Genomic DNA, 12,678 nt, shown 5'->3' with positions numbered 1-12,678 from the left:
TGTTTATTAATGGAGGGTTCTGGGTCAGTCCAGAACTAACTCATCCCAAGTCCAAAGTTATCTTGATAAGGGAGACTGGATCTAAACAAAACAGGCCCCCCTGACATGCACAGTAGCTTAGACTTTAACCTACAAGTCACTTATTCCTCATGCCACCATTTTCTTACATACATTCTCTAAGCATGTAATCAATCTGTGCATGCTCAATAATTAAATCACTTCTAACTGGATAATCTGGGGCCACTGTGCTCATTATCCCAAACCCTGCCCATTTTTTATTCTAATAAAACTATCAGAATTATTACAGTTTAGGGAGACAGATTAGGGGCCGATAGGCCATCTGCTCTTCTACTACACACCCAGTAATAAATTCTTTTTCAGGAATTGGTTACTGAGCATATTGGGTAAAAGAATCTGCTGCCTTTGTCCAGTAACAACATCTTGTTATATTCCTTTTTTGTTGTTGTTGTATGCTGTGTCACATTTCATATCGCAGCACCATTTTGTCGATTTTTTCTTTTTTCTTTTTTTGGAGTGCCATGAGCCTGGAATCAAGCTGGATCTCCTACATGGTAGGCAAAAATGCTACCACTGAACTGTACACCCCTTATATTGGTTTTTAAATGTAAGGAGGAAAATTATATACAGCATTGCTTGTATTTTAAAATAGTATAAAGGATAATGTATACATATCCTTTTAATGTCATTTTTTCTACTCAACATTATGCCTGAAATTTATGCTTGTTGACATACAGGGCTCTGCCATTCTAATCATTCATCCAGAGTAGGAGTGTCACAGGTCATCTTTTCTCCAGCAGATGGACACTTAGTTCCTAATATATCACCTTTAAGCAATGCCACAATGAATGTGTAGAAGAATCTCTCTAAAGTTAACATCTATAAATGAAATTGTGGAATTACTGAGTGTATCTTTAACCTAACTAGATATTGCCATATCACTCTTCCAACCAGCTATACCGATTTTTAGCCCAACTAGTAGTTCTGAGAGTTCTATTTCTTCATATCTTTGTAGAATTATCAGACTAAGTTTGGTCTGTCTGATTAGTGTGAACAGTATCTCATTATCATTATTATTTTTATTTTCTGAGTACAAGTGACAATGATAATCTTTGCATTTTTATCAATAATGTGGGTTTCTTTTCCTGTGAATTGCTTGTTCACATTTTTTTACCACTGTTCTTTTGAGGAATTTGTCTTTTCTCTCATTGATTAGTAGGAGTTCTTTTACATTCTGAATTCTAATCCTTTATTGGTTGTGTTCCAAATAAAGTTTTATTTTTGTACATTGAAATATGAATTTCATTGGATTTTCATGTGCCATGAAATACTCTTCTTTTGGTATTTTTTCAAACATTCAAAATTCTAAAAACCAATCTGAGCTCACAGCCCTACAAACACAGAGGCTAGGCTGGATTTGTCCTGTGAGGCAGTAGTGTACAAACCCCAGTCCAGTTAATGCACTGTCACACTGTATGGTACTGCGTATAAATACATTTTATAATATATTACTTTCCTATCTGGTAGACTTTCAGGTTGTTTTCATTTACTCTTCAACACATCCATACTGGATTCTATTATGGTCACTCTATCCAAACTGTTCTCAAAGTCATCAATAACCTCCAGTTTGCAAATCTAATAAACTCTTTTTATCTTACTTGATTTCTCAGCAGCATTCCACACTGGTGATAACTTCAATTTTCCTCTAACAGTTCTTTCTCAGGTTCCTTTGTCAATTCCTCTACCTAACATCGAAATGTTGGGGTTCCTGCACAGCTTTGTCCTGAGCCCACATCTCTCTAAACACGCTCTATTTCTGTCCTATTATTTCCAAAATCTATTAAATTTATTAACTCCAGCCTGGGATCTTATCTCTGAGCTCCAAATTCAAACATATAATTGCCTGCTTGATTACCACTTAGAATCTACATGAATCTTAAATTAAAATGATCAAAATGGAACCTGTGATCTTTACCATGATCTGTTCTTCCTATTTCTTCCCTGGTTCATTCAGTATGTTACCTTATCCTCTAGTTGTTCAAATCAGAATCTAAAGAATTATTCAAGACACCTTCCCTTCTTATCTTGTAACTGAAAAATTAGGACTTAAAGGATGATTTTGATTACTACATATATTCCTTTTTGTTTTCTGGGATACTGGAGTAGACACAGGGGAATACCTGAAAGCCCTCAGCTATAATTCAGCTGCCCTGATGTCAGAAGTGACTATAAAAGCCCTTATCTTGTCCTATGTGACTGTAAGGGTTGTTACTCCCTGTCATTTTAAATGACAATAATATATCTGTCATTTTCTTGTAGGGCAAAGGCCCTAACACTAATGAAGAATTTGAAGTCAGTCATTAACTAGCCTTAGCCCTGGAAACTTGTAAATCGTATCAGTTAAATTCTGTTATTGAAATATAACTTTCCCTTCTTTTTGGCTTATACCTTTAGTACTGAAGTAATAGCTCTGCTTCCCCTCCTTTCAACTTATGTCTCCTATTGAAATGATAATAATAACACTGTCTCCTCTGCTTTTGAACTTGCTATTCGAAATGACCTCACTCCCCTTGCTAAAATCCTTAGAAACTTTGAACCCTCTAAACTTGGGGAGACAGATTTTGGGCCATCAGGCTATCAGCTTTCCTACTACGTCCCTAGTAATCAACTCTTTCTCTTGGAAACCCCAGTGTTTCAGGAATTGGTTATTGAGCAAAAGAACCCATGGCCTTTTACCGGGAACAATTTGGCAACCCAGAGTAGGGGAGTACTCAAGACTCTGGAGCCCCAGTAGAGCAGGTAAGCCAGGTAATGGAGTCTTTTGCAGCCAATGGCCTGAATTTAGTTTAGAGACTCAGCAACCATGGTTCCTCTGTTCTGCCAGTACTCCAGAGACTTTTGGCACCTTAAAAAAATCTTCAAAGAAAGAAACCATTTCCAGCTCCATGTCCAGACATCTGACTGGGTGAGTGGATCATCAGGCTTAAAAGTGGACTGGGGTTCCTGGTGCCTGCCCATGTGGAAAAAAAAAAAAAAAGTGGATTGGGGAGTAAATATGGTGGTTCAAGTCCCCTTGACCCAGGCCTGGGTCAGGCTTCCAGAATGATCCCCCTTGCTCTGCCCTCTAGATCTTGTTTTGTGGGTACTATGCTATACCAGGTTTGAGTCCCTGAGTTACATTTGTCTTGATTACTCTTAGAAAATAAGTAATCAAGCAATTAATTGGGATTTAATTAAATCAGAACTGTTTAAGTGCTAGCTATTGTGTTACCTAGGTATAGTAAGAGTTTAATGCTTATTTAATTGTTAATTGGTGGATTATTCATTTAATGCCTGTTTTGTTAGTTGGTATGATCAGTCTAGTTATTAATTGGTATGTTACTTAAATATAACGCGTTAAGTGTCTGTTTAAATTTGTTGATTGGTATATTACTGCATTTGTATTGCTCAAATGTCCCTAACTCGTTACTGATTACAGAAATTCTTTAAAAAGGAAACCTTTGGACTGTATTGAAAATTGAAAAGATTTAAATTTGAGTCTATAAAAAAGTGCTTATTTTTATAACATAATCTGGCTTCAAAATGATTTAAAATGAAAATATTACAGTTATAGTTAAAATTAAAGATATTACAGTTAAAATTCTTCTTAAGGGCAGTGTGACGGTGGCTCAGTGGCAGAGGTCTCACCTGCTGTACAGGAGACCCGATTGTAATTCTCGGTGCCTGCCCGTGCAAAAAAACACAATTGTTCTTAAAAAAGGTAGAAATGGGATGAGGTAACATATTTAATCCTTTATTTGTTCCTCTCAAAAGTATTTCTGTTTCTGTTCCTTGTGTACCAACTAATTTTCTATTTATGTCTGTCTGTATTTTCAATGTATAGTCTCATACATAATAGCAAATTACCAACAGCAATTAACAATAGCAATCTTGCCATCCAATTCAAAAGCATGTTTCACCAAGTTCTATCTACACAATCTCTCTTAAGTTCTTTTCTTTTGTTCATTTCTATGGCCACCAACAAGTTAGCACTTTTCTCTCCAACCACTGCAATAACCTAATTGTCTCCCAGTGTGCTGGTTTAAAAGGATGTTGGACATTTCTATAGACTTGGTTTCACTGGGACATTTTCTCAGCCTTAGAACTGTAAACTAGCAACTTATTAAATTTTCCTTTTTTAAAAGCCATTCTGCCTCTGGTATATTGCATTCTGGCAGCTAGCAATCTAGAACACCCAATTTCTACTCTTTTTCTTCTCCAAGTCTCCTCATGACAGGCACATACACACAAAAAAAATCAGATCACATAATTTCACTATTTAAAACTCTTTAAATACTTTCCAATGGACTAAGAATAAAATCCAAACCCATGACCATGCCTTGTAAGGTTATTCATGATCTGTCCACCTCTGATTTTATCTTGGATTACTTTACCCTTTCTTGGAAATACTCAATCCACACTGGCCTCCTTTATGATCTTAATATTCTGTAAATACAACATACTAAATTCCTTCCTGTCTCAGGCTTTAACAAATGCTAATCTCTCTGCCTGCAACCTCCTTTATCCTCCAACACCTCCCCTCTCCAACTACATACTGATCTCTCTGCTTACCTGTTACAACCACAAAAAGGCCTTCCTTGTCCCCCTAACATATTTTTTCTTTAAATAAACAAAGTTGCTGCATTCTACTAAAACGAAGATTAATTAACAAAGATCTAGAAAAAGTTTTTCATTTGACAATGACAACTGAGAAATGTTAAAAATTACAATTTAACATAATCTCTTTAAGATAAATATCAGTGTTAAGTTATGATCTATTCATTAATACTCTTTTCATCAGGTCAAAACCATAATAAAAAACCAGTTTAGGGGCGGGCCGCGGTGGCTCAGCGGGCAAAGTGCTTGCCTGCTATGCCGGAGGACCTCGGTTCGATTCCCGGCCCCAGCCCATGTTAACAAAAACGGAGAAACAGAATACAATAAAACAAGAAAATGTTTAAAGATGTTTCCCTTCCTTCCTTCTATCCTTCCTTCCTTCTCTCTGTCTTTCCTTTAAAAAAAAAAAAAAAAAAAAAAAAAAAAAACCAGTTTAATATGAAAAAATTATTATTCTGTAAATATATCATCAAGATGTTGCTCTCAGATTGTAACAAAACTGATTTTGGAGAAAAATAAAGGAAAAAAACAGAATAAGCTAGTATCTTTACATTAATGTAGGGATAAATTTCCAGCTAAAAGGCCTCTGGAGATGTTCTAATCCAGTATCATTGCTTTTACAGAGACCGTAACTACAGCCGCAGTTGTCACCAATTAGCCCATTTCCCAGTATAAAATTTTAATTGTAAATGTAATTTTGGTTTGCTTCCACCTCTTACTTGTTATTTTATGTTTTACAACACCCTATAACAGGTAACAGTCTATTTGTCCCAGCTATTCTTTTTTGGTATACTGTTTATTTAGCTTAGTTATCTTATGTTAATTAAACCAAATATAGTATTTCTCTAAACTGTAACCTAACTGTAAAGAACTTCTCAGACTCATGTTAATTCTGTAAAATGTTAACAAATGCTTACTTAGGCATCTGTAAAGAGTAACCTAGTGCTTACCCCAGTTCTTGTCAGTCTTCAGGCCTATACTTACAACACTTCCAATTATTCACAATCAATCAATCCATAACTGTCAATGTCACTGTCTCTATCTCCCTTTGTCTAATCCCATAAAAACCCTACACTTTATAACTCACAGAGACAGACTGAGGCCTTTTTGCCTCCTTTTCCTATACTGCATGGTCTGTAATTTAACTTTTTTTTCTTTGAAAACCTGGTGTCACAGATTGGCATATATGTGCATCAGGCAGAGAATCTGGCTTGGCAACAAAAAGAAAACTGAGTTCCAAAAAGGATTAAGTAATTTGGCTAAAGTCATACAGGCAGATAGAGTCGAAAACAAAATACAACTCAAGTCTCTTAACAACCAACCTGACTCTACAAATTCTTCATGTTTGCAAATGTCTTTGGATAAGACCTTTTCAATTCCTAATAACTTTTACGTACCTAAGTTCTGTAGTGATATTTAGCCCTTACTTTCTTACAATGTAGACAGATAAGCATCTTACTTCAGTGAAAGGGCGCACCAATTTTTAGCTTAAAGAGATGAAATGAAATAACTTACTTGGCATGCGAGGGTCTCATGAGAGTTCTAGAATTATGACGAAGACTTAACATATTTTCATGCTCTACTTGCTTGACCTGAGCTTCAAGTTTTGAAATTGCTCTAATTCAAAAGCAATAAGATAAATTAAATACATTTCAACAAGTTTAAAATAGAGCTCAATTACAAATTATTTATCAGACCCTCTTAGAAAATGGGTAACAAAAGAGCTGCCAATCCATAAACCTTTTTCATAGTAAACAGCACCAACAAACTTTGAAAAGCTGAACAAAATTATGGAAAATAAATAGTAGAGGAATAAAAGTCATTAAATTCTATGAAGGAGCATTTAATATATTATAAACAAAGGAAAATGGAATAACAAATGAACAAATTAGAGCAAATTAAAAATACATAAATTTGATTATTGATCAAAACATATATGGTATAAATTAAATAAAATAGTCAAATACATTGTGATTCTAACATGTTTAATTCTAATATATATTCATGCATACAAAGTATATGGGCAATACTTACATAAAAGAAAAGAGGAAGCAGGCTTAACTTCTACAATAGAGCTATTAGAAAGAATTTTGTATTTTTTTTTTCTTTTTTTAACATGGGCAGGCACTGGGAAACGAACCCAGGTCCTCTGGCATTGCAGGCAAGCATTCCTGCCTGCTGAGCCACCGTGGCCCAGAACTTTGTAATTTTAAAAGATGGTAATAATTCTTAATCAATAAGCAGCTCATCTAATTCATGGAACATTCAGAAAAAAAAGCTTATTTTCAAATTTACCACAGAAATAACTACTCTGGCTAATTAATTGTTTTGATGATACACTGGCATTCTTTCTATTCTTTTAAATTTTGCACATTCCCTCTTCTCATCTTTTAAACTCAAATTCTTAACAGAACATTTGAGAAAGAATAACTCTACAAGGCTGATGTTTTATACCAGTCTAGTAAGGGAACTGTCATTATAATGAAATGTATTCTACAAAAGAGCTGAGCAGACGAGAATGCTAGACAGCTTTCCTGTTCTCCTCTACAAGAAGTCCTCTGGAGTACAGTGAGCTCTCTAAGTATTGGATTTGACTTATACCCAAATCCAAACATATGCTTTAAAGCCAATTAGAAATAGCCAATCATTTGCTAGAGGAACCACTTATGAATTTGCTCCTATCTGATAAAGCAAATCAAATCATTACTATTATCTCTAAATCAGGTCTTTCAGAAAGTGAACAACTGCAAACATGGTCTGAATGATGTTTTCTTTTTGAAGCAAAAAAATAATTCAGTGAACCAGACTGCTTCTTAAAGGTTCTTTCTAGTCCAATGGTTTAGTGTCATTTAGATTCTACCCATACAAGAAAAATGCTTAATATCTGAGGAAACGTACACCTCTGAGGCACAACCCATCAAAACATTATAAAACTTATAAAATGCCTCTTCTCTAAATTTAAATAGAAGATATAAAAATTCTCAAATTGCTTAAAATCCTAAAGATAAACTTATTTTTCATCACTTACAATACAAAACACACATTGAGGTGCTTGAAGGACAATCAGAGAGGTATTTGTTTATCAGTAAAACCATACACTTTACCTTTTTAAATCAGATATCTGAGTTTGTGCATCAAGCAATTTGTTCTCAGTGGTATTTAATGTTTCCTAAATGAAATAAAAGAAAAATTTAGGTAACTGATGATAAATATTTGGATGTACTCCTTTTATTTTAAAACACATAATACAAAACCAAGCTAAGGCTATGTGAGACAGCTACAAAGAAAATTCTGCAGATGCTCAGCAACTATGGCAATACAAGAGAAAAAAGGAGGGACCAAAAACCCCAGCCTACACAAATAGCTCTATGGAAGTTCCTTGCATAGTAGCTATACCCAATTATGCTTTGCTTAACTAGGAAAATCCAGGGATAAGATGAACATATTTTATTCTCTAACTTGACTAAAACCTCAGGAGAACAGTTATTAAACACATACCTATGATAGTGAGACTTTAGATGTAATGCTACTGGCTTGTTGATCCTCAGAATCCTTGGCTGACTAGCTGTTAGGTCTTTTCATTAATTTTGAATAACTACAATTCTGCATTTCATGCAACAGATTTATTAGGTCCCCACTTACAGCGCTGCAATAGGGTTTCACTGAATTCAAATATATGGTTTCCAAATAGAACTTTAGTTAAAAATTCAAATATTCAGTAAACTCAAACAATTCCACAAAAAAGGTAATGTTTTGAAACTCAAAACTTTGATGTAAATAGTAATAATTATTTTCATCTGTAAGTACCCTTATACTCTTCTAGAAATTATCATCTTAACTAAAATCTCAAAGGCAGTAGCCATTCAATAAATAGCTGTTAAATAATTAACAAATCCAACAAACTTGCAAGTACAGTAGATATTTTGAACTAAAGATGTTCACAGAGAGGTAAAGGGAATGATCGAGGTCAATCAGCTAGATGAGGCTGAGGAGGGGGAGAGGGGAGGAAGAGAGTCAGATTTCTTTCTTTCCAGAACATGAATAAGCTACCATTACCTTTACTCTTTCGTGTTCTTTTCCAAGGGACTCATACTCTCCTAAAAGCTACAAGGAAAAAAACAAAGAATTGCACCACAAAATTAACATAATATTAATTGAGGGAAATTCTACAAAATAACTGCACGTACTCTTCAAAAATGCCAATGTCACAAAAGAAAGAAAAAGTCTATAAAACTGTTTCAGATTATAGGTGACTAAAGATTCACAACCACTAGACAGAAGACATGATCCTGGGATGGGTTCTGGACAGGAACTACAAGGGATATCATTGAGACACTTCTGAAAATGGCAAGTTACTAGACACATCTGAATTTGGAATGCTAAAGATAATGGTGTTGTATCACTGTTCAATTTCTTTACTGTGATAATTGTACTGTTATTAAGTAAGAGAAGGGCTATATTATTAGGAAATACACATTGAAAGTTTGGAGGCATGGTGTCTACAACTTACTCTCAAATGGCTCAAGAAAAATGTGTGTACATATGTTACGTGTGTATTGCATATATATGCAATATATAAAATATGTGTTTATATAGAGAGAATATATATAAAAAGATGGTGATAAAGCAGTGTAAGGCAAAGCATTAACAGTTGATAGTTCTGAGTAAAGAGAATGTATGAGACCCCCTTATACCATTCTTGTAAATTTTCTCTAAGTTTGCATTAATTCAAAATAAAAAGTAAAATAAATACAATCAATAACCTTGAAATAAGGGATATTTTAAAAGATTAAAATTTGTTCACATTGTTCTCTTTTTGAATCGTTGCATACTACTTTTCATTTTAAAAACACCTTTATTGGGTTATGGTTTATACAGCATACAATTCCCACATTTAAATCATACTACTTTTTGCAAAATTAATTGTTCAGGGTAAAGGTACAATGCCAAAAGTGTAACATAATTAGGTAATTTATTTTAAAATACATATGTGAAGCTTCTCATTAAAGATGACAGATTCATTATAGGATTATCTCTTCTTCTTGAGATCCCATTACATTAAAATAATGGAATTAAAAGAAGCAGCAGCAGGTGAGAGATTTCAATAAAGTTTTTTTTTTTTTTTTTTTTTTTTTAATTTGCATTTTTTTTTATTAATTAAAAAAAGAATTAACAAAACAATTAGAAATCATTCCAATCTACATGTACAATCAGTAATTCTTAATAACATCACATAGTTGCATATTCATCATTTCTTAGTACATTTGCATCGATTTAGAAAAAGAAATAAAAAGACAACAGAATAAGAATTAAAACAATAATAGAAAGAAAAAAAAACAAAAAAAACAAAAACAAAAAACCTATACCTCACATGCAGCTTCATTCAGTGTTTTAACATAATTGCATTACAATTGGGTAGTATTGTGCTGTCCATTTCTGAGTTTTTATATCCAGTCCCGTTGTACAGTCTGTATCCCTTCAGCTCCAATTATCCCTTCTCTTTTTTTTTTTTTTTAATTAACGGAAAAAAAGAAATTAACCCAACATTTAGAGATCATACCATTCTACACATGCAATCATTAATTCTTAACATCATCACATAGATGCATGATCATCATTTCTTAGTACATTTGCATTACACATAACCGAAAAAGATATAGAATGTTAATATAGAGAAAAAAATAAAAGTAATAATAGTAAAATCAAAACAAAACAAAACAAAACAAAACAAAAACCTATAGCTCAGATGCAGCTTCATTCAGTGTTTTAACATGATTACTTTACAATTAGGTATTATTGTGCTGTCCATTTTTGAGTTTTTGTATCTAGTCCTGTTGCACAGTCTGTATCCCTTCAGCTTCAATTACCCATTGTCTTACCCTGTTTCTAACTCCTGCTGAACTCTGTTACCAATGACATATTTCAAGTTTATTCTCGAATGTCCGTTCACATCAGTGGGACCATACAGTATTTGTCCTTTAGTTTTTGGCTGGATTCACTCAGCATAATATTCTCTAGGTCCATCCATGTTATTACATGGTTCATAAGTTTATCTTGTCTTAAAGCTGCATAATATTCCATCGTATGTATATACCACAGTTTGTTTAGCCACTCTTCTGTTGATGGAGATTTTGGCTGTTTCCATCTCTTTGCAATTGTAAATAATGCTGCTATAAACATTGGTGTGCAAATGTCCGTTTGTGTCTTTGCCCTTAAGTCCTTTGAGTAGATACCTAGCAATGGTATTGCTGGGTCGTATGGCAATTCTATATTCAGCTTTTTGAGGAACCGCCAAACTGCCTTCCACAGTGGTTGCACCCTTTGACATTCCCACCAACAGTGGATAAGTGTGCCTCTTTCTCCGCATCCTCTCCAGCACTTGTCATTTTCTGTTTTGTTGATAATGGCCATTCTGGTGGGTGTGAGATGATATCTCATTGTGGTTTTGATTTGCATTTCTCTAATGGCCAGGGACATTGAGCATCTCTTCATGTGCCTCTTGGCCATCCGTATTTCCTCTTCTGAGAGGTGTCTGTTCAAGTCTTTTTCCCATTTTGTAATTGGGTTGGATGTCTTTTTGTTGTTGAGATGAACAATCTCTTTATAAATTCTGGATACTAGACCTTTATCTGATATATCATTTCCAAATATTGTCTCCCATTGTGTAGGCTGTCTTTCTACTTTCTTGATGAAGTTCTTTGATGCACAAAAGTGTTTAATTTTGAGGAGATCCCATTTATTTATTTCCTTCTTCAGTGCTCTTGCTTTAGGTTTAAGGTCCATAAAACCGCCTCCAGTTGTAAGATCCATAAGATATCTCCCAACATTTTCCTCTAACTGTTTTATGGTCTTAGACCTAATGTTTAGATCTTTGATCCATTTTGAGTTAACTTTTGTATAGGGTGTGAGAGATGGGTCTTCTTTCATTCTTTTGCATATGGATATCCAGTTCTCTAGGCACCATTTATTGAAGAGACTGCTCTGTCCCAGGTGAGTTGGCTTGACTGCCTTATCAAAGATCAAATGTCCATAGATGAGAGGGTCTATATCTGAGCACTCTATTCGATTCCATTGGTCGATATATCTATCTTTATGCCAATACCATGCTGTTTTGACCACTGTGGCTTCATAATATGCCTTAAAGTCAGGCAGCACGAGACCTCCAGCTTCGTTTTTTTTCCTCAAGATGTTTTTAGCAATTCGGGGCACCCTGCCCTTCCAGATAAATTTGCTTATTGGTTTTTCTATTTCTGAAAAATAAGTTGTTGGGATTTTGATTGGTATTGCATTGAATCTGTAAATCAATTTAGGTAGGATTGACATCTTAACTATATTTAGTCTTCCAATCCATGAACACGGTATGCCCTTCCATCTATTTAGGTCTTCTGTGATTTCTTTTAGCAGTTTTTTGTAGTTTTCTTTATATAGGTTTTTTGTCTCTTTAGTTAAATTTATTCCTAGGTATTTTATTCTTTTAGTTGCAATTGTAAATGGGATTCGTTTCTTGATTTCCCCCTCAGCTTGTTCATTACTAGTGTATAGAAATGCTACAGATTTTTGAATGTTGATCTTGTAACCTGCTACTTTGCTGTACTCATTTATTAGCTCTAGTAGTTTTGTTGTGGATTTTTCCGGGTTTTTGACGTATAGTATCATATCGTCTGCAAACAGTGATAGTTTTACTTCTTCCTTTCCAATTTTGATGCCTTGTATTTCTTTTTCTTGTCTAATTGCTCTGGCTAGAACCTCCAACACAATGTTGAATAATAGTGGTGATAGTGGACATCCTTGTCTTGTTCCTGATCTTAGGGGGAAAGTTTTCAATTTTTCCCCATTGAGGATGATATTAGCTGTGGGTTTTTCATATATTCCCTCTATCATTTTAAGGAAGTTCCCTTGTATTCCTATCTTTTGAAGTGTTTTCAACAGGAAAGGATGTTGAATCTTGTCGAATGCCTTCTCTGCATCAATTGAGATGATCATGTGATTTTTCTGCTTTGATTT

At 34.3% G+C, this 12,678-nt stretch overlaps 1 protein-coding gene across 16 annotated transcripts in view; it reads right to left on the bottom strand.

Annotated features, from left to right (window-relative positions):
* MPHOSPH9 (M-phase phosphoprotein 9) overlaps window positions 1–12,678 on the bottom strand; it is a 99,313-nt gene that overhangs the window by 17,945 nt on the left and 68,690 nt on the right. For all 16 annotated transcript variants that reach the window (XR_013175521.1, XM_077159650.1, XM_077159651.1 and 13 more), the window contains 3 exons: window positions 8,731–8,778; window positions 7,779–7,843; window positions 6,190–6,291 (listed from right to left, as the gene is read on the bottom strand). Coding sequence is in view for 15 of the 16 variants with exons in the window: in XM_077159650.1 (XP_077015765.1) it covers window positions 6,190–6,291; window positions 7,779–7,843; window positions 8,731–8,778 (215 nt within the window). In the remaining variant the exon portion in view is untranslated. The remainder of the gene's footprint in view (window positions 1–6,189; window positions 6,292–7,778; window positions 7,844–8,730; window positions 8,779–12,678) is intronic.

This window comes from Tamandua tetradactyla, chromosome 5 (genome assembly GCF_023851605.1).
Source record: "Tamandua tetradactyla isolate mTamTet1 chromosome 5, mTamTet1.pri, whole genome shotgun sequence".
NCBI lineage: Eukaryota > Metazoa > Chordata > Mammalia > Pilosa > Myrmecophagidae > Tamandua > Tamandua tetradactyla.
Note: the sequence above shows the minus strand (reverse complement) of the source record. Positions and strands in the feature narration are given on the sequence as shown.